General features: G+C 42.7%; 3 protein-coding genes across 6 annotated transcripts; 1 reads left to right on the top strand and 2 right to left on the bottom strand.

Annotated features, from left to right (window-relative positions):
• Positions 1-202: 202 nt before the first annotated feature.
• On the bottom strand, positions 203-6,992 carry LOC133151736 (leucine-rich repeat LGI family member 2-like). Of its 3 annotated transcripts, none has more exons than XM_061275017.1 (9): positions 6,853-6,992; positions 3,828-3,909; positions 3,527-3,598; positions 3,127-3,198; positions 2,973-3,044; positions 2,790-2,861; positions 2,408-2,577; positions 1,957-2,121; positions 203-1,748 (listed from the first exon to the last, which is right to left on the bottom strand). In XM_061275017.1, the coding sequence occupies exons 2-9, from the start codon at positions 3,881-3,883 to the stop codon at positions 913-915; spliced, it is 1,515 nt and encodes a 504-aa protein (XP_061131001.1). In that variant the 5' UTR covers positions 3,884-3,909; positions 6,853-6,992; the 3' UTR covers positions 203-912. The 3 variants fall into 3 exon arrangements, with proteins under 3 accessions (XP_061131001.1, XP_061131000.1, XP_061130999.1); XM_061275016.1 differs by having other exon boundaries at positions 3,828-3,947; positions 6,853-6,981; XM_061275015.1 differs by lacking the exon at positions 6,853-6,992 and having other exon boundaries at positions 3,828-6,679.
• LOC133151072 (uncharacterized protein C4orf54 homolog) lies at positions 6,682-13,549 on the top strand. The gene is made up of 2 exons (XM_061273819.1): positions 6,682-10,704; positions 12,425-13,549. Exon 1 carries the CDS (start codon positions 6,682-6,684, stop codon positions 10,678-10,680), a length of 3,999 nt encoding a protein of 1,332 aa, XP_061129803.1. The 3' UTR covers positions 10,681-10,704; positions 12,425-13,549.
• Positions 13,550-14,553: 1,004 nt separating this feature from the next.
• On the bottom strand, positions 14,554-23,497 carry mttp (microsomal triglyceride transfer protein). Of its 2 annotated transcripts, none has more exons than XM_061275446.1 (19): positions 23,445-23,497; positions 22,969-22,998; positions 22,173-22,360; positions 21,951-22,094; positions 20,791-20,898; positions 20,597-20,713; positions 20,385-20,524; positions 20,168-20,318; positions 19,890-20,047; positions 19,609-19,777; positions 19,412-19,519; positions 19,090-19,302; positions 18,674-18,885; positions 18,488-18,585; positions 18,227-18,348; positions 17,918-18,145; positions 17,632-17,756; positions 16,193-16,363; positions 14,554-16,112 (listed from the first exon to the last, which is right to left on the bottom strand). In XM_061275446.1, the coding sequence occupies exons 4-19, from the start codon at positions 22,011-22,013 to the stop codon at positions 15,968-15,970; spliced, it is 2,328 nt and encodes a 775-aa protein (XP_061131430.1). In that variant the 5' UTR covers positions 22,014-22,094; positions 22,173-22,360; positions 22,969-22,998; positions 23,445-23,497; the 3' UTR covers positions 14,554-15,967. The 2 variants fall into 2 exon arrangements, with proteins under 2 accessions (XP_061131430.1, XP_061131429.1); XM_061275445.1 differs by having other exon boundaries at positions 22,969-23,100; positions 23,445-23,495.
• Between the last annotated feature and the right edge of the window lie 206 nt (positions 23,498-23,703).

Below are 23,703 nucleotides of genomic sequence, written 5' to 3'. Positions count from 1 at the left end.
CTCTTATAGAAAATGTTTATTGATCAATTGTAATATAGTAAAATTGTAAATATATTGTAAAATATTTCATTTTTGTTACATTTCTTATTTTCAGATTATGATACGTCGTATCAATTTGAAACGTTCAGGGAAAAATAGCTTTATGTTTGCAATGTTGATATAATTGCACATTTAAAGAGGAACAAGAAATACCCAAAGTGAATTGTGGTCATCATTTGTTTATTAATGCACGAATAAAGGATTTGATTTTCATGAAATGCATATTATTAGCATTACTAGTACATTCATCAGATACTATAATCATCAAGGTACACACCTCTATTGGTCAAGTGAAGAGGTTGTCTAAAACAAACAATTTACTGTCCTGCATTTTGCAATGAAAAAATATGGAAGAGGCACCACAAGAAGCATTTCAATAACAGCTTAGACTTGTGTTTTGCATTTTGCATAAGTCAATGTATATTTGTGTTGAGCACCTTATATAGACAGCCCCACTAATCCAAGGGAGAGTAAGAGGACCATGCACATCATGTCACCAGAGTTACTGGACAAATACATATACTAGCATAGTACACAATTGCAACACAGCCAAATAATCTGTCAGAGTGCAAATATTTCTTATCAATGTCTTTCATTTTTGGCAAAATTGTGTACAACAAAATTACATTAAAAGCATAAATCTATAGCTATTACTGTACAATGAGCATAGCCATACAGTGCATGTATGCAGAGCACTTTATCGTATTGCATTGGCACTGATGCAAGGAGCCAACTCGACTGAACCATTTCCGGAAAAAGTTCATTTTCTTACTTCGGAATTCTTCTGGAAACCTGCATTAGTGCAGGAATTCTAATGGAGTATTCTCGTCTCACATATACTATCAGATTGAGACACAATGTGGGTATTTTGACTTATAAGCTTAAATCTATCACAATATGCTCAAAGACCATTGACTTGCCCTTAAAGCTTGAAGAGAAGATGAAATTCCTGCGGTCAGTGGTGACTGCAGTAAAGGACCGTGGAGACTGCACATAGATGTCCTTGAACTTCTGGAAGGTTTTGGTCTCACTGTCCCAGAGGTAGATTTGAGTGAAGGAGTAATCGCTGCCTAAAGCAAGGTAGTGTCTGTCCGTGAAGGAGAACGGCTGGAGAACCATCGCCCCACGAGAAGGAAGGGCCTGCATCTCTGTGAACTGCTTACTGGTCCATTTGAGTATTTTGGAGTCACCAATGAAGCAGGTCATAGCCAAATACAATTCATTTTCCACTCGGAAAGCTTTGACCGCCACCACGTCCTCCGCATTTGGGAATTCACTGTGAAGCATGAACTTTAAGGTGCTCTTGTTCCACAAATAGACGACAGGCGATTGAGAACGGCTGGCTAAAATGAGGTAGGACTTTCCTTCCATTTCGACATACTCGGCATCTGTATCACGGAACCATTCATGCAGGAACTGATAAGTATAGAACCCGGTTTGGTTCTGATCTGGTTGGTCAGTCCACTTGTAAAGAGTAGACAAGCCTGCTTTGGAGCTGTCTACGATTACAAAGTACCACTCTTCATCCATGCGGAAGACCTCAATGTCATTTGGTTTGGAGATATTGAGGACCTCAATGGATTGAAACATGGTGAACTTGTTCTGCTGATCATCAAACTTGTAAAGGTGAGAGCCCCCGAAGAGCTGCGTGACGATAATCATGACGTGCTCGTCGACGAGGATTGACGCGCACCCAACGACAGACTTACCTGGAAAGAGAAACGATCTGTCAGCAGCAGTACAACAGAGCATAATTCCTAACCACTGTGCTGCGGCACATTCGTGTGTCATGAAACATCACCGGGCCATTCATACAGCAGCTTTCCATGATCTAAACATGCCCAGAAATGACCACACAAAGTAAATTGAGACGATACATCACAGACATATCCTTGTGTGAACTGGGTACATTCCAACCTGTGATGTTGTCAAATTTTCGGAAATTCATTTCGATGTGATCCCACTCCATGACCACGCAGCTGTTTGAGTTGGGCGCAGCCATGGCCACATAGATGTCCTCCTTAACGGAGAAGATGTCCGCTGACATGGACTGAATCGGAATTGACTGGCGACGTACAAAGTCTGCAGAGGGATGAAGACACAAAACACGTACAAGTGCAGATAATTACTTATTTGCTTATTAGGTGAAAAAGTTCTTCAATTAATTGATCATGTACAGCAAATTTTACACTCCAAAAATGTACACGTCAAATGTGGATTCTGGGGTATAATGACCTCCACAGGGTAAGGTCATGCTAAATTATTCAATATTTTCATTGATTATTTCCTTCTCTTTCTTTCCACACACGGTGTCCTCTGTATTATAGAGGGACAGTTCCGTTATTGCTTTGGCTTCATTTCTGTTTACCTGTAGACATGCACTGGTCTTGTGCAATGGGAAGGTCATTGAGACGCTTGCCCTTCATGTCAGTGGGACCTGCACAGAAGATGTCGGACACTGTGGCGTTTGTGTTTTTTAGCCACGTCATCAGCCACTTGTTCTCACAGTTGCACTGGAAGGCGTTGCCTCGTAGATCTCTACCGTCACACACGGGGGAATAAACACATTAAGCTATAAGTGCAGTAAAAAACTGGACGTGATATATGCGTTTAACATTCATTTGGGTAACAGTAATGCTGCGCCACACAAAGTGCAGTCTGACTCAGCTGAAGTAGAAATGCAGTAAGACACACACGCACACGCGCACACACACACACACACACACTGCATACACAAAGTGCTTACTCACAGTTCCAGCAATGAATCCAAGTCAAAAAACAGGTCTCTTGGCAGGAATTTCATTTTGTTATTGGCAAGGGATCTAAACATAAACCCCAAAGAGAGAACATCAGCAAAAATTAAAACTCATGGTTGTAATTTAGATGGCTGTGATTTAATTGGTTGGATACAAATGCGGAGTAACTTGTCTTACAGATGAGTTAGATCTCGCAGACCACGGAAGGCATTTTTGGTGATAGTTTCAATCTTATTCCCTTCAATGAACCTGTTAAACAAATAGGGATGCATAAATACGCAGACTAGAAACAAAATGATTCACTTTTTTGAACACTGCTTTAATTACTTACAAATATTCCAGATTTGGAAGACCATAGAAAGCATCATCTTTAATTGTGGTCAAAGAGTTTGCATTTAGAAGCCTGTAAAACAGAAGAGAAGGAGAAAAAATGGGAACACTGCACAATTATTGACTATGCTCTAATCCTCGTAAATTCAGCTCTGAATAAGATCATGTTTTTTTTGCTTTTTGTCGGAATGAGTACACTTATACTTTTGTTGAATTTTGTCTATTTAGGTCATGTTTTTTTTTTATCAGTAATGCAGTGCACAGTGAAAATTTAAAAACTGAGCTTTTACCTTTAATGGATTTGCTGTACAGCTTTTGTATGGGATCATTGAATTGCACAACAATGGTTCGAATGTATATGCAAATGTAGCTCAATAGTGTCATTTCAGAATTACACTTACAATAGCTGCAGAGAAGGCATGAGTGAAAACATCCCCTCTGGGATTTCTGCAATGGAGCCGTTTACGATGCTCCTGGTGATATAAAATAAAAATAAAAAAACTCACATTAGGACATTTGGACCTCTAGCAGCAGAACCCATGACCGGAACTCGAGTAAATTTAATTATTATAATTTATTTTTTTGCAATGTAACCAAGGGCATGAAGAATTTCATTACATGTTTTTTTTTAAATGTTATGCTTAATTACGTTTAATATTTTTAATACTGTTTACGTGAATAGTGCTGAGAGATGCTACTTACAGCGAGTTGATGTCACTCGGGACTGATCGCGGGACATGCGAGGTGCCGACACACATGATAGTCTCTTTCGTGCACGAACATCCTGAAGGACATTTAAAATTCTTTCTCCATTTGTTGGCGCTGCAAATACACAGCAGCGCAAATAAGAAGACCAGAAGACGGAGCATTGTGGACGTCACTTTGTCTCTCCCGTCGTTGTAATAAGAAGGTAGAAAATGAGCGTGTTTTGCTCTACCAGCCGTCGGGGCGACATCCAGAATGCAGCAGTCGAGGACGCTCCTGCCCTGACACCGACTGACACGCGGCTGCGCCCTCTCAAGAACAACATTGTTGATGCAGCCAGTTGCTCATTTTTGAACATGCAAATTGGCTCAAACGTACTCTTTTTAAAAAATAAAATAAAAATCCAATTCGTCCTATTATACAATATAGCAATATGACTATAAAATATTTTGATATGCCTAAGGGGCATTTTATTTCTCTAAAACTGAGAGGGGGCAGGTCATTTGTACCTGTCAAAGGGAGGTCCTCTATCATGCCTGTTTTATATGGTTTCCTTTTCCAACAGCCCTAATTCAAAAATCAGCTCACCACCACTTATTTTATTTTATTTGCTGATCTGTGGTAGCCCAGTCCGCCAGAAAAAAAAAAATCAAGCCTAATATTAATCTACTGAAATGAGATGCTTCAATGCAAAACACATGCATCTTGTTTTGAGGGGGGCTAATAGATCACAGCAGATCCTAACAAGGTAGCAAATTTGCGGAAGGACAAGAAGTTGATGAGGATGATGAAACTGAATCTTCATCGCCAAGTGGAAGCAATCGTACATGTCTGCCATGGCTGGCATAATTCATCACAGCTCTGCATCAATCATTGCTGTTTTTAGCCTCTGCGTGCTGGCCTTCACAAAATGTGGGCACGTGCAAACTGAAACCAAGACTTTTGCTATATGCTATGTTGTTGTCAAATAGCTTTGGATGATACGTGGAAACTGACAGACATTTCAAACATGTTTTGCGTCAGAGGCTAACAACACCTGCTCGGTCGAATTATTTGTCTTTCACACTCACGCAGAGACGACTGCCGCTTGTGACCCCTGACACCACAGATGTTAAATTTTGTTCATGTCTCAAATACCTGCGCACGTTATGAAAGTGACCCCATTGCCCCTCAGCCATGGAAAATGAACATTAGACATGCATATATTTACATGGACAGGATACTTTGATTGCAGTATCTAAATTAGTTGTTCATAGAATATTCTACTCATATTCATTATGTGTTATCTTTGTGGTCGTCTCGTCTTGAATGCTGACTATAGCAAAGCTGCTGAGCCGGGATTTTTTCAACACAAAGATAGAGGAACCAACATACAATAAATAAATACAACTCAAGGAATGGCAGTGTTTTACTGAGGGATGTTTTTTTTTTTGTGGCGAGTGCAAAAATCAAGCTCTTGTCCAAGACATTTTCAAACCATATCTTAAAATGTCTATGCAATCCAGTTAATTGTTATCCACCCAGCTCCAGTTTCCCTAATAAAAACTGGCATATTTGGTTGCTTGATAATATTCACGTTTTCTCAATTTTCACATTCAGTTGGTTGGGCAAACTTCTCACGAATCTTCTTTTGACCCTTGGGCGTCAGGGGCGGGTGCAACTTAGACAAGTATGCTGTCAGTGAGTGCTGCACAAGTGTTTAATGTTCTCAAACATCTTGTGTTCATGAGCAAGAGCAGCAGAAACAATTACGTTAGGATCAGAAACAAAAGGGCGGACATTCATAGAATAGCAGTTTGAATTTCCGCCCCTTTTCTGTCAGGTTTAGAGAAGTGAAATTACACCTTTCATAAGTGTTGCTAGCAAAAACAGAGGGGTTAAAGAGAATTAGGAGTTAAAGTGTCCTAGCATGGCTCATCCCTGAGGGTTTGTCACCTTCTGGAAGACATTTGTCAGCTCTTTGAGTAGACAGACAGCTGTGTGACAAACACTTGTCAGCTCTGCACATCTGCCATGCTTGTTCACACCGGGAGATTTGCTGCTTTGCTTTTCAGGCCACTATTTTTACCCCAGGTACACGTTGCAAATCGATTCTGGGCCGTGACCCTGGTACAAATCAGCATCTAATGTTTGCAAAAAAACATCTCAGACGATGATAGATGGTGCTTGCGATTGACCACCTGCTGTTTTAATGTATCCTTTCTAAGAAATCGATTTGCACCAGTCTTCATTTCAAATAGCTACAACTGTGAATGTTCTCCGCGGAGCCCGCTTCAACCTGTACTTGCTCACATATGGGCATGCACGGAGGAACCTTTAATAGCTCACACTGCATGCACTCTGCTTCTACATAGTTTCTAGCTAGACTACTAAACTGTTATGATTACTACATTTTCTTGTTTTTCAATTCATCTTTCGATCCATATGTGGTGGTTGACTCTTGTGTTATTATTCAGTTTTACTGTGACATCTCATCAATCAGCCAATGCTAAGACACTACGTTACTTTTTTTCTCGTTTGATTAGCAACGGATTTAATGCACTCATTTAAAAGCAAACAATTGCCTTTTAAAACCTGTTTACACTGCTATGAATGTGCGGATTGCTCCATCGTGTTTATGTTTTCAATACAGAGCAGAAGTTATTTTCCAAAAGGTTTTGAAGGCAAGAAGTGCAAAGGGGTAGAAGAACTACTTTTGTCACCTCTTGCTTTAAAAATATCAAGAATGATGAAAGGTATATTGAGGAGCTGTTCATCTCTTAGGGGTGCTGAATGTACAGTTTAAAAAACTAACTCCATAAAAAGAAACGAATGAATAACCTTGAGGGTAACGTTAAAAAGCTGTGATATGATGGTGGTCCTCCCCCAATGGTCCCACCCTCTCCCCCATTACCCTCTCCCCTCCCCACAATCTCACTCGCGGCTCTCTGTGCCCACATTCTGGCAGCCGGCAGAATTTTCCGTCCTGTGTTGGGTCAACATCGCAGACCTCATGGAAGCAGCGGAGGAAATTCTCACTTACCGAGATGAATCTTTTAGGACGCTGCTCCCCGGGGACAAGTCTAAGGACGCTGGGGGACATTTTGAGAATAAAAATGAGTCCAACTACGTGGATTTGGACATGAGACCAGAAGGCGCCAAGACTGTGAAAGTAACGTTCACCGGCGAGGGGAGCCAGCTGTCTGTCAAAAGTGACGGTTCGAGGCAGGGGCTGCGTGGACAGGCCTCTGTGGACTCTGCGGACATGTGCAGCAGTGTTGATCCAACTTTGAAAACTCCTGCCGAACTTTCCTACGAGGAGGACTCTGAAGATGAGACGCAGCTCCAGGTGGAAGTGGACCCGAGTGACTGCAGCGAGGGAGACGAGTACCTGAACAGCCGAACCGAGTCGGACGACGGTGCCAGTGCAGTTCTGTCCGACCACAGCGGCACGGACACGCTTAAGGACGAGTCTCACTATATTACCACGCATGAAATCCAGTTGACCGAACTCGACCACGACGTTGATTACGACCTCGGCCGTGGTGCCAGCTGGGACTTTGAGGACGACAACGTTGTGTACTCCTTCGTGGATTACGCCTCGTTTGAAAGCGACGACACCCGAACCGGGACTCTGATCTTGGAGGGCAGGGGTCAGGTTGCCACACTCGGTGCAAGCATAGAGGAGGACGACAGCGATCTTTGCGACTCGGAGAAATGCGCCAGCTCGAATGAAAGTGCGTGCAAAAACCATGTCGTCGGGGACAAAATCCACCTATCAATCAAAACGTCCAGCGAGGAGCCTGTCGTCGGCATTACGGATGAGGGCGCCAAGCTCTTTGGAGACAGGAGCCACTTTTCTTTCGTGAGCGCTGGACCTCTGGGAGATAACAGAGCCAAGTATTTCATACCCGCTCCGGGCCGTCAGCACCTTGCAACCAAACTAAGACGGAAGGACATTAATGAATATTCCAGTGGCGCCTCCAGCTCCATCAGCGAGCTGGATGACGCCGATAAGGAGGTGCGTAATTTAACCGCCAGGTCATTCCGAAGCTTGGCGTGTCCTTATTTTGACACGATAAATTTGAGCACTTCGAGCGAGTCGTCCATGTCGGAATATGATTTAAACAAGTGGTCTGCTTATTGGAATTATGGACACGTGCCGCGGGGGGGAGAGCACAGTGTCATTGCGCACAAGACCTCCAGCGCTACATTAGAAATGAATGAGACGGTGCAGAGTCAAGGAGACCCCCCGGGTAATAAGAAACTAACATTTCATCAGGAAGAGTCTTTCTGCAAAGGTGCAGCGATGAAAGATCAGCGAGGGGTCACGTTGAATGTCCAGTGCAACTTAGACGCACAAGCGGCCACCAGGCGACCCAAAAGTACCAAGAGCAGGTCCGGAGAGGTGCGTGGAGCAGTGTTGGCTAGGTCAGGCTGTGAAATGCAGTATCACCACACAGACAGCACAGGCAACACACATAAGAGAGCCATCTTTGCATCAAGCCTGCTTAAAAATGTCATCTCCAAAAAGATGCAGTTTGAGCAGGAGCGTATGATGGAGAGAGGCGAGCTCTCGGCCGCACACTCTGCGCTCTCCCCTTGCTTTCTGGACGGGTGGAATGGCAGGAGGGGCTTTCAAAGGCAAAGCTCTGAATCAGGCTCAGGTTACACTAATTCTGGAGATGATCAGGGCAGCAGGCCGAGTTCTTGTGAGCTGGCAGAAGAGCAGAGGAGCAGCGATGCCGTCGAGGATTCAGGAAAAAAGGTAACTAAAACAGGCCTCAGTCACAGTCAAAGCAGTGCGTTTAATTCCTGGAAGGACGACGAAGCCCTGAAGGAGGCTGAGCTCTCGGCAGCCGCCAAGGACGCCAAGGAGGAATCGGACAGAAGCAACATGCTAACAAAACTCCTTTTCATGCCGAGCTGCCAGCGTTTCCCCAAAGACAAGGAACGTTCCGAATGTGACACGATGCTCAAGACAGCAAACACAGCTAGTAAAGAAGAAAGCGACAAAGGCGGAAAAACACCTGAAATCAAAATATGTCTGAGAAGCGTGAAGGAAAATAAAGGAGGGGCCCTGAATATTGCCAGTTTGTTAACGCCTAAAATAAGTTCCATCAACACATTTCGGGCAGGGGGCGATGCCAAATGTCATATTTTGTCTGCTTCGGATAAGATCCCAAATTTTACAGTTCGAGACGTCCGAGACACCAAGTGCAAGTTTCAAACGCCAATCTACCGTGTCCGAGATGTGCGAAAACTGGTGAAAAGTTCATATCGCTGTGTTTCTTTGGATAATAGTGACAGTAAAAGTGCGGTTGAACCTACTGAAAAACCTGAAGAGAAGGCCAAAAAGGAGCCAGTAAAACAGGTGTCGCCTTCTCCCATTGTCATTAAATGCCACTCAGTAAAAACAAATAAATCACCAAAAGAAACAGAAGCAGACACGCCGCCACAGTGTGCCACCAGCAAAGTCCCACTTGTTGTAACAAAGCCACCAAATCTTGACCAGTCGGAAGCTGACAAACTATTAAAACAAAGGCAGGAGAAGTTTGGAGGCGAGGTGGCCGACAAGCGATTCGAGCCTCGAATTCCCAAACAGGCCGCACTGGAGAAACTCAAAGCTGCTGTCAAAACAATGGAGCAACTTTATGTTTTTGACCGAAACGAATGGAAACGCAAAACTCAACCTCAGCAGCCAATCACGGGCAGTCACGTGCTTTCGCTCATCTCCCGTGAGGAGCAAGGAGCAGAAGAAGAAACCACGGCAGCGTCAGAAAGGAACGAAGAAGGTGCGGAGAACGTCATACATGTTCCTCGTGGTGACGAGTCAACGCATTGCCAAACCTTCAGCAACAAAAGTGTCCTTCGTGTCGCCAAGAACAACAAAGCTCACGTCAGTATTAGCTCGCTTGCGAGCCCTGGGCTACAAAGTCTACAGAAAAGCTCCAAGATGCCAGCTATGCCTTTTTCCGTGAAAATCAAACCTGGCAAACATTCACAGGTAGAACAGAGAAAGTTCCAAATCAGCCCCACTATTCCCAGCGTCCCACAAAGCGATTCAGAGAACTATTTAACCATACCGGGCCTGACACATGGCAATGAGCTCAAAGTGGCCAACAAGGAGACAGTTTACACGGAGATGAAGCCGAGCATCAGCCAACAAGTTGACGTCAAGACACCCGAAGAGAAAAGATTATTAATGGCTGAGTGCCCTGCTTCATCTATCTACCACCAGCCTGCAGCAAGCCAGCAGACACAGCAAGTGTTATGTTTCTCACCCCCTTTTGCCACTCTGTCACCTCCACCTTCGAGCGGAGAGGCGGGCCTTCAGCGCAAAATGCTCCTTGACCCCACCACGGGACTTTATTACCTAGTGGACACGCCAATCCAGACCTCCACAAAGCGACTTTTTGACCCAGAAACAGGCCAGTATGTGGACGTGCCGCATTCACCCGTGCCACCCATCGCCCCCGTCACCCCTGTGCCCCTCCCGATGCCGCCCCTGGCCCTGAGCCCGGGGGCGTTCGCACCCACCTACATGATTTACCCGGGATTCATCCCCTCGCCAACTCTGCAAGCTCAGGCCTTGCTGACACCGTCGCCCGGTCACTCTGAAGACAGAGAAAAGTTGAAAAACAGCACAAGTGCAAAGCAGGAAGTGAACGTTCCGTCGGCAGAGAGCCCCTACTACAGCGCCACGGCCGAGGCCCCGCCGGAACACGTGAAGCCCCCTTCGCTCATAGGAGGCGCGGTCAGCTCGGACAGGAAGCCGATTATCAGCATCACAACGCAACAAGGTCCAAGAATCATCGCCCCGCCTTCTTTCGACGGAACAACGATGAGCTTTGTGGTGGAGCACAGATGACCAAGAAGACCCCTCATCGCACACGTAAGTTCGCACATTCAGTCACATTCGATACTCTGCCATAGTTTTCTAAATTAATTTGAATTGAGTTAGGGTTTAATGTATGTTCTTTGTTGCTCTGATCTCTTGTCTGACTTGTTGGAAGTCAGTCTTGGAATCAAGACGTGTTCCTTACTTCTGCCACATTAGTGCAGCCCTGAAGGCTCTGAAAGCCTTACTCAGGCAGCACATGTTGAGACGTGGGCGGTATGACCCGGATGGCGCCGGCTGGGTGGGCATGACGGCTGAGTCGGGCCGGTCCTGACTGTGGCGTGCAGCTGTCCTTACAGCTTGAGCCAGACTCAGGGAGCATGCGCTGAGGTGCGGGCGGTAGGTCCCGGTCGGCGACATCTGATTGCCAACAAGTGATCAAAGCAAGACAATATGATGCATTCTTTCAAGTCCCACTCAAGTGAGCCCGACCACCATTAGCGCTATAGTGATATCATTTTATAAATGGCCTTGTTTTGTCAGAACGATGTTAGACTTGTTTTATTCGTGAGGTTAAGGAGTTTGAGGTCAAGCGGTGTGTATTCGGTTGTTTAAAGGCCTTCGTGACCACATAAAATTTTAGCTCAGCTGTAGCATGTCAGCGTTATTAGACATACGGGAGCTTCTTGACAGGTAACGTGAGCCCTCGGAACTGTCGCCGGGCTTGGTCGCATTTTCAACCGCACCGCTTAAGTTCCCCGTTATATGCATGACGGCACTGTCGGACTATTTGGATAGTGAGCGTTTGTTTGCATGCTTGATGTTGAGTGTTAGATAAAAATGCAGGAACGTAGAATCTTACTGACTCCCACATATCGAATGATTTGAGTATTCCTATTGTATCCAATCTTTTTACTCCTTGTCACCAACCCTCAACAAAGTTTTGCAGAAATTGGTTTTATAATTTTGGTGTAATCAGGCTAAATGTGCCACCATATTTTACCGGGTTATAATTCCAAAATAAATGCTGTAGAAAATGGTTTCAGTATAAAATAGCAAAGCCAAAACTGTATAGTCCATAAATAGGATCATTAAAAAAATTAAAAGGGTTGACTCTTTCACACTTGTAATCTGTTCCAGTCTATTGTCAACTAAGGTGTCAGAATAAGAATACAACTGCGTGAGTTTGCAAGATTCCTCAGTCTGGACTTTAGTAAAGGGGTAAAGTGGCACAGTGTGTGTGTGAGTGTGCGTGTGTGCGTGTGTGTGTGTGTGTGTGCATCATTGAGTGAGTGAGTGTGAAGGGGGCATGGCTGGGAGAGTGTAGCAGGAGGAAAAGGTCAGGTCAATGTAAAGTATTTGTTGTGCTGATGCAGGGAGAGGACAGCTGCTGGAAGAGATCAGATGCTGCTACTCGCTCCACCGTAGAAGCGAGTCCGCCGGGCTGGAACGAGGGTCAAATTTTTATAGCCCCCCTCCCCCTCTGCCCAGTCCGAAACGGGCGGATGGAAGTGGAGAGCAGTGTACTCCCTTAACTCTTACAGAAAATGCATAAACTGTTTTGAATCCCTGCAGTATAGTGAAATACGGCACTTGTCACATTCAAAGTGAACGCTTGGTGCTACCTCAATTATAAGGCGCTCAGAAATAGATGGAAATTTGGCATCATTCGTCATCTGTAATACATGGAGGAAAATAAATTCACCTGATCTTGAACCGATAGAGTACGCAAGTATCGTTATTAAACTAAAGGTTTCTTACTTTTCATTTGTAGACATCTCCGTGGAGAAATCCGCCTTCATTCAAGCCCAGTCAGCACCTGTTCTTCAAGACATCCTTCAAGTCATTACAAGTTTAGTCAGCTTGTGCATTGTGTCACAAGAATGTAGTGTTGAGAATAGTCAATTATTTACAAGTTGAAATCTCATGTTGTACTTGAAGTACATGCATCCTCTGTATCATGACTGCCGCAATGCTGTTTACACCAGCTACTGTAGCACTGGAATGAAATGTACGGAATGAGTCAGCTGTGTTTTATTAGGGAAGAAAGCTTGCACCTTAAATGACACAAGGAGAACAAAGCACACCAAGTGTGCCGAAGCGGAGCCGGGACTCCTGTTTGATTTTTAGGGGATGACTTCCTCTATTTGTGCTTATTTATTTTTACACTTTTGGGTGTAATGAGGTTGGAGTCAATGTGTCTGCTGCATGCATGTGTGTGCGCGCGTGTGTGTGCGTGTGCTTCACATGCAGGGGGTATAAGCATTCTGCAAGCATACAAAGGAGAGTCATGTTACTTCACTGTGAACAAGAGCCAGCTAACACAACATGCTAGTGTTCTCCTGAGAATTAAGTCGGAAACTGTCAAAAATGACTTGACGTGAATATTTTTTATTCAATTGAGCATCAGTGAGCTGGAGCCTATTTCAGCTGCCATCTTTTTTTTTTTTTTTTTTACAAACTAGAAAACTTCTTCAGCTTCACAGAAAAATCTAAAAGATACTCAAAAGTCAATCTTCTGGCCTGGCACCTTGGAGGGGGCCATGCATAATTCAGGGGGGAGCCATTGCCCCCGCAAGCTCCGCCAGTGCCTACAAAGAACAGGCTCAACATGCATGTTTACAATGAATGACCTTTTTGTAGTCCTACAACATTCTAGTGAGAACAGGCCTGTTAGTGTGCTTTTATACCAAACACTATTCTCGCCAACTTGTACAAACAATCCCTAACACCCATCAAATGTTTGTCATTGGATGACATTTAGGATGAATTCAATCATAAACACTCTGGGAATACATTTTGACTATGCAATGAGCCATTAGAAATGATCAAAACCACCCTGTCCAGACGGTTGTTTTAGCAGGTTACCAACCTACTGTATTAAAGGTAATTGAATCTGCTGGTCAGTCTATTTGCCTTCTTTGTGTAAAACACACAAATTTATTTAAATTGCCCTTATCTCAGAGTTTGCACGAGTGTGTAATTTGGATGAATGTTTGATGTTTGCGCAGAATGGCTAATTTGTGCTTCATTGCAACTTGACTGGATGAATTTTGAAATGCATGGTTGCACATAACGTCTATTTTTGAATCCATCTGTCTTTGTGGAATCTCTAATTCGGGACTAGTGCAAATTGTATTGATAACTACACAGCATTTATAAAAACCCTTTTAAAGATATACTATGTGGAAGAAAATGATTGCATATCCCTAACATTTTGCTTTGTATCCTTTTAATGCCAAGTTGTGCAAAAGAGGCTCCAATGTTTATTATTTGATTATTTATTGTAAAACACTAAATATATGTATATCATTTAGACTCTGATAAGAATGCTTCTAAATGGAAACTGTTGTATTTATGATATGAATATAAAGGCCATCATACCTACATGTGCATCTTTTGTCTGTTGTATAATTTGTATGAATGAATATTATTGTACTTAATGCACTTGGATTAGATCTGTTCAACATTCAAACGACTGCAGAGGTTATTTTCCCCTAAAATGGCAGAGTTACATGAATAAAACATTCTCAAGTTGAACAGTTGAAAATGCAAGCTATTGGTGTTTGCATTATTTGCATGGGTTTTAGCAATAACGTGTATGTTCACGTTTAACCTTTCCCCACAGAGAAGGTGAGCTAATAAATATTTTTTACAGGAACAAAATACTGAAAATATTCCAGAATTGACTTGCATTTAGATGTTGCCGGTTTGTACTACATAATTGTTACAATAAGTTTAATAAAATGAGCACAATAAGTCTATGTAAAAAAAAAAAAAAAAAAAAAGTTTAAAAGTAGATTTAATTGAATAGGGTCAATGTGTAGAATTTTATTTATGTTTTATGTTTGTAATTTTATGTTATTTATTCATTTATTTATTTATAAATGAATGAACAAAACATTTTATCCATCGTCCCTTTAATATCAAATACATTTTGATGATATTCTACATTTGAAAAATTTGGGAAAACAAGGGAAAAAGTTTAAGCAAAAGCATCAAAGGACCATAAAATATAATGAAAGAAATGTGTCGTAATTTTACATACATACTGGTACTATTTATTCCCTTTTCAAAATACCAACAGAATAGCAAATATTAAGTTTTTAATATATGCATGTCCTTGGTTCCTCATCTGCGTTTACACGCCTGTGTTTACGTGATTGAATGTTTGAAAGAATAAAAAAAGAATAATATTGAGTGTTAAATGCAATCATACAGATTTATGGCAGTGGCAAAAGAGCACATGTGCTGTCTTGCCAGCATGCAAATTTAGCTTTGTGGTGACACTGAAACATCACCCGACTGAGGCTTAAGTTTAACCTGAGCGTTTGCGGCTGTGTTTACTTGGTGGCCATGGCAGCAACGAGACTGGCAGACACTGCTTTGCCCCCAGCTGCTCTCTGTACTTTTGAAAGAATCTGCAACAAGGCCCAGCTGTTGGTTTTGGATGCCAACTGAAACTCTGATGTCAGTGAGAATGCAAAAAAATATTTCCTCACCTGGACAAACTTATGTGTCATGACCTTTTTTTTTTTTTTTTTTAAATGTACTACCAAGAAAATAAAGACGGGGGGAGTTTCTAAGAGTCTAACTTTGAATTGAAGATGTACAAATAGTATGGAGGTACAGTACGTAAGAACATGTAGAGTGTTTTTATTTGTATTAATTTTTTCCAAATCTAAATATGCAGTATGTCAACAGAAATGGAGTTGCCAGTGTATGCTTTTACCCATCCGATCCGAAAGTGATCTCCAAAGAAGGTCGTTTTAGCTTGAAAGAAAAAATTACAAAACAATTATACAAAGACATTTAAAAGACTTTTTTAAACCCCAGATCATGCATGTACCGTGTAAAACACCTTAATGGTGAATAATGTGATATTTCGGTGAACGTGTTCGTACTATATCTAAATGTGAAAGGGTGATACAAGTTGCCCCTTCTTAGTAAAGACATTTACCAAAATAAGATTTTTAAGGGAATTGATCTAAAAATTACATTTGCAACCCCTTTTTAAACTGTATTGTTACGTGCCCGACATAAATATATTTTCAAATAAAGCCCATAACATGACAACAAAAGAAGTTCCAGTTGCAAACAAAACATCAGATTATTTAAATACTCACTCACAGGAATGTAAACATTGCATACGCAAAAAACACATTCACCACGTTTGTCTCTTTAGGTGTTTCGCGGCATGATGCTGAGGTGTGATGCGACACATATTTGATGAAATGCACCCAAGCCTCACAGAGGAGAAATATAAAAGGCCCCAAACATGCAAGTTTTCTCCTGGGAGTTACTGCTTTCTCCTCTACTAGCTGGACTGAAAAACCTTCTTGCACATGTTTGAGTTTTCCTGGTGGAGCGGGAATTCGGAGCCGGGGATAAGCAGCTTCTTGCTCTTTTGTGACACTACGCTTTTCCCTGACGACAGGCTCTCGTATTTCTTTACGTGCTCGCTGAAAAGTAGTAAGAATTGGGATGTTAGGTCTCTTTTCCGAGGGGGTATAGAGTTCATTAATTGGGGATTGTCTCGTACCTGACTGGAAAGGTGCTTTTGTCCATCTGCATGCACACCAGGAAAGGATACTCAGAGAACTGGACAGTTGTGATGAAGTCGAGGGAGGCCTCTGTTTCAAAGCTGACCTCCAAACCGGCACTCATGAAGTCCATGTCTACTGTAACATTACCAGAGACCACTAATGCTCCCCTGCAAAGCACCACAGAGGAAGGCTTATGGTTAGACTAATTGAGGGTGTATAGGAAATATAATTGTAAAGACATTTTGTGACTTGACTTCCACTGGAAATTGCACTTTGACGTTTTGAGATTTATTTTTGGCTGCTATTTGAATAAATGCAATTTCAAATCCTGCTAATCTAAGTCACTGAGTTAAAGGCACGAGCTGCTTGCACTGTCTTGACCGCTCAGTAGTTCAGGATTCATCTGTCTGGTGAATCCTTGTCTCGTTCAGTGTTTGATTTCATTGCAACGGTGAGTGGCACAGAGAAAACACACCACGATTGATGAACAAAATGGCTGCCCGTGACGTGTGCGCGTCTCCTCTTGCGTCATCTCTCTCCCCTTCTATGCAACTTACATGCAACAACATGCATAAGACTCCATTGAAAAATCCACCTGTCTGTAACTTTGGCCATGGGGGCATGCCCGGCAAAGTTGCAAGTGTGTGGTTTGTTCTGTGTCTATAGATAGGCCGTCAGTCTATTATCAGGGTGAAAGAGGCACTTATGTTGATCCATTCACCTGCCTCTGCCATTCCCTTGCACACGCAGGTTTAAACTCCTTTTGCTTTTGAGGAGCTCGGCTATTGAACTGAAACTAGCACCTGAAGACAAACTTCCCTCTGCTTCCACTGTTCTTTTTCGAAGCACCCACACTGACATACTGCACGGTTTGATATTTTACACAGCCACTTACAGTAAATGCATCATAAATAACCCTCGACTTATGCAACTAATAGGTTCGTTAAAATATAGTCATTGGGCCCAGCACCACACACCACCGAATCCCACCAAAGACATCCGATAGCTGCGCCCGCTGTCGTGTACTATGTTCTAAAATAGCGAGCCAGACAGGACTGACGTCAGGTTTTATGCGACCCCTCAAAGCGAGATAGGTGTGAAGCACAATACTGGACGGCTTCCAACATGTGGAGTGGAACAAGTGAATCAGACAACACTTATAGAGCGTTTAAAGTTCACATGATTCCAACATCAACACGTGTCTATTTGAGGTGCCGTGACATGGCTGGAACTTCTGAAACAACCATAAAGGTTATTTTTCTAAGAATTGCCGTGGAGGTCTCCAGAGGCGTTCCATCACACTTGTACATACGGTTGTTAACAAACATACTGCAGATTATGTAATATATGCAAGGTTGGGACCTATTTACAGTATGTTATGTAAAGGCATGACTTTGACTTTGGACTCTTTCGTTGTGTGCTTTCTGGAGTTTACCTGTTATTTACGCTGGTTTTGGACTCTCTGTACCACAAACTGATCTCCATGCCACCAGAGATGTCGATAGCTAACCCTCCTTGGAACTCTGCACTTGCCTTCAGACCTGACTGCAACTGAATGACCTGTGAATGAAGAAAGACAATAAGCAAAGTAGTAATTATGGCCATTGATGTGCCTTGACATGAAGATGTCCATATTTAATTCTAGAATTCTAGAAACAAACAGCTCTTGGTCCATAAAATAATTTGAACGTTGAGCTTACACTGACCAATTATTTGCATACCTCAGAATGATCAGTCAGCAGAATGAGACCTTTCACCACATTCATTGGTTCCCCAGTCATGGAGAACATTTTGGACATGAGGTCGCTATAACCCTTGAAGAAGGTGACAGGTCTTAGCTGGACATCAAACAGCAGAGCCGACATCCCGGCGAATGACTCCAAGTTTCCCTCGCCCTCATCTGGCGTGGCGGCGATAAGGGACTCCAAACCCTGCGCCTCAATCGCAACCTGGACCACAGCAGAGATGAACCACTTTGATCGCCAAACCCAACGTTTTACTTTGAGCAAAATTCTTCAAACTCTTCAAACCTGTAGTCCATGTAGCACTGCTCCTTTACTAGCACCATAAATATTCATGTTGCTTCTTCTCAGGATTCCAGAGCCGGAGTACAAAATGTCCAAACTGTATGTGGAGGTGACATCCGCAGATTCTATGGGAAGCAAAGCATGTCAGCCATCTTAGAAGTAATTTTGCAGGAATGTGAAGAAAGAAATCTAACAAAGGTAGAACTTCCTTCATACATCCTGTCATAAGAAAAGTTATGAATCCTTATAAAGTTGACCACTTACGTGCCATGAATCCCGAGAATGCAGATGATGACCCGACTTTTGAAAATCGGTCATAGTTGTGTGAAATCATATCCCGCATAACTTCCCTCAAAACATTGCTGAAGAAAATCATAATTGGACATACATTTGTTCCACATTACTTATCTGCACCGAGCAACATTTCATCTTAATTGTTTTGCTGCTCACCTGGCAGGCATGTGGAAGCGGAGGATGTCCTGGACCTTAGACAACATGTATTTGTTCATCTCGTGTGGCAGGTGTCCGATGGACAATAGGAGATTCTTGATCTCCATGTACGAAGGCTTGCTACTGAGGATGACATCCGCAGCGGCAGCGCGCACGTTTTTCTCATAAATCCGGCGATTCTGGTGGTAAATTCTGTTCACTGTCTTTTTGACCTGAAATGATAGATGTAATTTTTTAAGGGGAACATTGTGAGATGATTTTGCAATGATAATAAGGTGTTTAATATTAATATACTGCACGCAACTAGAAATGTTTTGGTGAGTGTCAAATACTCGCAGTTTTTTGCTCTTTGTGAATAGTGGAGTCTTTTTTTTATTTTATACAGACTCAGGTCTCAGTTTGAGCTGGTCATTCACCTCATCAGTTATGAGGCCGATGTCATATCTCTGCAGGCTGGTGAGTGCGATGGTGCTGTATGCACCCACTTCTGACTCTGTGTATTTGCTAAAGATGGGAATGGCCTCAGGGAGTAGAGAGTTTTTTAGAGCCAGAAGAAACATCTGGACCTGGGACTCTTCTTGAGTGCTGTCTGGCCCCTCCAGAATCATCTTCTTGACCTCAACGACTGTCTGAGAATTTGAAGATCATCAGCTGAATGGAAGGACTAGTAAATCTCATCATAAACAGGTTCTGTACAGACTAACTGCTTTAGTTTCTAGACTTTTCCTTGCAGCTCACCGGTAAGTTACATCCTCCTTTCTGACACAGTTTGTGGACCAGGGCTCCCATAATAATCACCACGGACTCCTTGATATCAGGGCTGGCAATCTTTCCTTTAGAAATGTCCTGCGTGAGAACACCGGCATCAGTACAACAAAGTTTAGTTTCAGGTGTGTTTCAAAGGTGTTTCTTCCCCACCCCACCCACCCACTCACCAGCAGCGTCTGTAGCATCCTCTCATTAGGATGTGAAGCGAATCCACAGGCATAAAGGAACCTCTCCTGCAGAACCATACCTTTGGCATCCGTGAAGTTGAGGAATTCAAGCATGGCATCCAAAGATGCTGTCGTTTGGGAGGAAGTGACAGCATCCACCAACTGAGGACTACAATTAATAAGTTGACAAAAACAAACGGTTAAAGCGACTGAATAGTCAACTGCAAATATTCTGCTCTGAAAAGCTAAATGAAAGTTTGAGGGGATTAACAGCTACGTACAGAGTGGTCTTGCTGGAACTCTTTAGCACTTTGAGGATATCATCTTTGCTTGACTTCCTGATGCTCTGAATAAGCGCCAGGAAGCTGCGAGGGGCCGTGGCCTTGGATAAAGTTCCCGGCTCCAGTTTCTTTTGTAGAACCTGCCACTGTTCAAAGAGCTGAGAAGAGCAAGACAACGTTAGTTAATGAGCGAATTGAATAAAATCATCAAAATATCTATCAGTTGAACAATTGGAGCAAAGTAGAAGAGTGCGTGATTTAAAAATAGAATCACTGACTGATGGACAAGTCTTGCACTGAGCTTTGAGCTTCTCCGCTTTGATGCCAACAGCTGCTATCTTGGCATCGATGGACTTGACAACCGCGGCCGCATCTTTTCCAGCGGTCTCTAGGGGTCCAGCTTCTGTCCCTACTAGTGTGAAGCTTTGCCTGTTAAGCCAAAAGAGAATTTAATATCTGCATGCTTTAATGATGGATTATCCAAAAACTCTTTACCTGGACACAACTTTGGCAGCCGAAGATCGGTGGGCGTTGACAATCATCCAGTGATTTTCTTCAGCCACGGCTGAGCGGATAAATCCATCCTCAAGGGTGAACACCGTGACGGAGCTAGATTTTCGGGTCACACCCATAACCTGAGGGAGAGACACGGACCGCAACAGTTCAGGAGAATCAATCCTGGGGCAGATGGTTGCCGCCTAACTGACCTGGCTGTGTGTGGTGAATCCAGTCTCTGCAGTTTTACATGACTCCAGCAACTTTGTCCTTGTCACTTGGTTGTTTTCCACCTTGTATGTAACTGTGCACCTTCCAGACACATCATTCTGTTTCCACATAATTACTCCTATTAATTTATTAAAATCACATCTAATCAAATATCATGTTTGATGATAACCTTTACCTCAATAACCTTTCCTGTATTGAGCTGCAGTTGCAGTAAACTGGACACCCCTCGTTTGAGGTTTTTGATGAGGCCTGGCTCCGCCCAGTAGGAATAGAACGCTTTAACCTGCAGAACGGAAAGAAAGGGGAATTATTTGATTTTGAAAAATGAATGTTAGTTTAACCTGCAGATTTAGCAACAGGGTGATCGAGCTACAGCTCATATTCACTTTCATGGCGGTGTCAGCATTCCTTTGCACACTCATGATATCAGCAACTATTTGCATCGCATTATTTGAAGTCTAGAGCTGAAGCCAAACATACTTGGGAATTCATATTTATATTTTACAGAATAAAGTTCACCTCAACGGGTTTATTAGGAAATCTCAAATTGCCTATCAGAATCGATATTTTACTTGAATAAAAAAAATCCCACAAATATATAAATATCAATTTTTAGAAAAGTGTTCATGTGTGACAGCAAATTTGAAGTAAATCTTACTTTTCAAAGGGTTTGCACTCATTCATAATGAGCACTGTATTGTATATTATATTAATATCGTGTTTTCTGCTTAGGCTCCAAGTTCTCAACATGCTAAGCAAATGACATCATCCTACAGTGTCCCCTATAAGCATGTCATTTATTTGGCATTCACCACAACATCAGATAGGACCACCAGAAATAGATCAGCTTGTGTCTTTTGCTGTGTGTGTGTGTTCTTGGCCCCTTAAATATCCATAAATAACCTCCACGGGCAGAACGGCGCTCAGTTTTTTTAATCCCATTCTTCCAAACCGTAATCCACAACCCCAAAATTAAAGCGGTGATGAAACAAATCTTGTGGCAGTTGACACCCACTTTGTTCAGTGCATCATCCAAGATGATATAAAGGAGATCAAGTGGGCACGGAAATGTGTCATAGCTGTGCCACAGCCAGTGGGATGATTTTAAAAATATTTATTAAAGATTATAAAAATAATGCATTCAATATATTAATTTCTGCAGTGATTTAGATGTCCAATGCACACTCCCGTCACAACGAATCGGTAAGGTAACGTCCTTGATACGCTGAAACACCCACCATGAAAAACGAATATAAAAATCAGCTTAAAAATCAGGATAGCCAGTTTTCACGCACAAATGCTGTCTACAAATATGTTAATGTGACGTGATTTTACCTTTCCATTTCTCAAGTGCACAAAGAAAGGCTTTGTCAGGGCTGCCAATTTGGTTTTGCCCATTAGACTTTCAACGGTGGTTCCATGGAGGACATTTTTCTTCTCCGATCGATGGGACAACGGGTCCGCTCGCACGTTGGAGATCTAGCATACAAATGTGGAATCAGGTGAAAATTGAGTTTGTGCATATTGAGGTTTCATATGAACAGACTACCAAGTTACCTTCAGCTGGATCAATTGCTCATCCTTGTTGCTTGGATCTCTCCACACCAGATTGACATCCACATCACTGGAGATCTTGTAACCGGCCCCGCCCACTTTTGACCCCTTAGCCCTGTTCAACAGGACCTCGGTGGTGTAGCTGAATTTGTACAGCTGGTTGTTATTCAGCTGGGGTCCTACAGCACCACCTGAAGAAACACAATCACCACGACTTATGAACATCCAATGCAGTCAGTTCATGTAATAAATGAATGATGGTCCAATCAAAGAATGCTTTAACTTTTCTTCCTGTGTCACAAAACTTCCTCACAAAATAACAACTCAGCAAAGCACAAGGCAACTTTCCTTTCACAAATTTGTTTCACTTTCCCACAACTTAAGTCTTGAGCCACTGCTGAGCTGATTCAATCAGTGGCCATTAACCGGGTGTGTTCACCCTGATAGAAGATAACATTAACTCCTCTGCGTTATGAATGACAAGCTCTTTGTCAGATAGGAGTCCGGTAATGAGCGAGGATGAACTGACGTGTCACTATATGATTTCATCACCACGTACTGATTCCAACAAATCAAAGCTCCAAGTAATTGGAGGGTCTAGCGAGATCACCTAATCGAGACTATTCTGATGTCATTACAAAACTGAGACACATTTTTTTATTTGCAGCAAGCATCTCTACTGAGATGACATTGGGAGTGACATAGGGTCAAATAAAACAAAAGACAGTTTGTAGAATGAAATATCAGCCTTTAGCAAATAAAAACAGAGCAGAGCAGAAATACAAAGCAGAGGACTCACCAGTGGCATTTGGCGTTGCGACACAGGAGGCTGCGCAAAGCAAGAACACGGCAACAGTTAACATTGTGTGTTCTCTCTGCAGCCAAATGGATGAAACTGACACACAAAAGTGTCTGTGTGTGCGGGTTGGCACTACAGGGCCAAAAAGAGGTAAAGAAAGTCAAAGCTTGTCCTATTATGTTTTATCAGAGGGGAGGGCAGACTCCAAACTCCACGCTCAAGTACTAAGTATACGAGATAACGAGCAAATCATTAACCTGATGAGCACAGATTTGACAGGAACTTGTGCTATTGATTGGTGTAGCCAAGACCCCCTTTTCAGGAACCAGTGGTTGATCGTCTGGCCAGGTGATCATTTGCTCAATCAATGAAATGGCATTATCTGATTGATTATCATCAACCTTACGTTTGGAAAATAAAGAAAGCAATATTGTTCTCTTTACATTAAAAAAATAATAATGAATGAATCCATTCACCTAGTAGATGTGGGGACACGTCCTCATGTTGGGCTCCTTATTTCCTTCTCAGGGGAACAATTGTGACTTTGTTGCTGCAAAATGGTAGGAGGTCTCTGCTGAGTGAAACCAGCCGCTGACTCAAATTACAGCTCTTTAGAAAGTTAAGATGGCCATCAGTTTTATGGCAAAGTTTATTAAAAGTTGCTTGGGAATTTAGCAAAGGATTATGTTCGTGCTTAAGTGTTGAAACAAGATACATAAACACAAAATCACGGGG

Source organism: Syngnathus typhle, linkage group LG3 (genome assembly GCF_033458585.1).
Source record: "Syngnathus typhle isolate RoL2023-S1 ecotype Sweden linkage group LG3, RoL_Styp_1.0, whole genome shotgun sequence".
NCBI lineage: Eukaryota > Metazoa > Chordata > Actinopteri > Syngnathiformes > Syngnathidae > Syngnathus > Syngnathus typhle.
Note: the sequence above shows the minus strand (reverse complement) of the source record. Positions and strands in the feature narration are given on the sequence as shown.

What these genes read in the sequence shown, in the direction of transcription:
- LOC133151736 (XM_061275015.1), bottom strand. Translation starts at nt 3,994, where the DNA reads ATGCTCCGTCTTCTGGTCTTCTTATTTGCGCTGCTGTGTATTTGCAGC. An exon ending in CCGAGTGACATCAACTCGCT is followed by an intron (nt 3,599 to 3,827) that starts GTAAGTAGCATC and finishes TTATATCACCAG; the next exon opens with GAGCATCGTAAACGGCTCCA. An exon ending in TTGGATTCATTGCTGGAACT is followed by an intron (nt 2,578 to 2,789) that starts GTGAGTAAGCAC and finishes GTGTGACGGTAG; the next exon opens with AGATCTACGAGGCAACGCCT.
- LOC133151072 (XM_061273819.1), top strand. Translation starts at nt 6,682, where the DNA reads ATGGTGGTCCTCCCCCAATGGTCCCACCCTCTCCCCCATTACCCTCTC.
- mttp (XM_061275445.1), bottom strand. Translation starts at nt 23,032, where the DNA reads ATGTTAACTGTTGCCGTGTTCTTGCTTTGCGCAGCCTCCTGTGTCGCA. An exon ending in ATACAGGAAAGGTTATTGAG is followed by an intron (nt 20,714 to 20,790) that starts GTAAAGGTTATC and finishes ATGTGGAAACAG; the next exon opens with AATGATGTGTCTGGAAGGTG. An exon ending in GCTGCCAAAGTTGTGTCCAG is followed by an intron (nt 20,319 to 20,384) that starts GTAAAGAGTTTT and finishes TTGGCTTAACAG; the next exon opens with GCAAAGCTTCACACTAGTAG.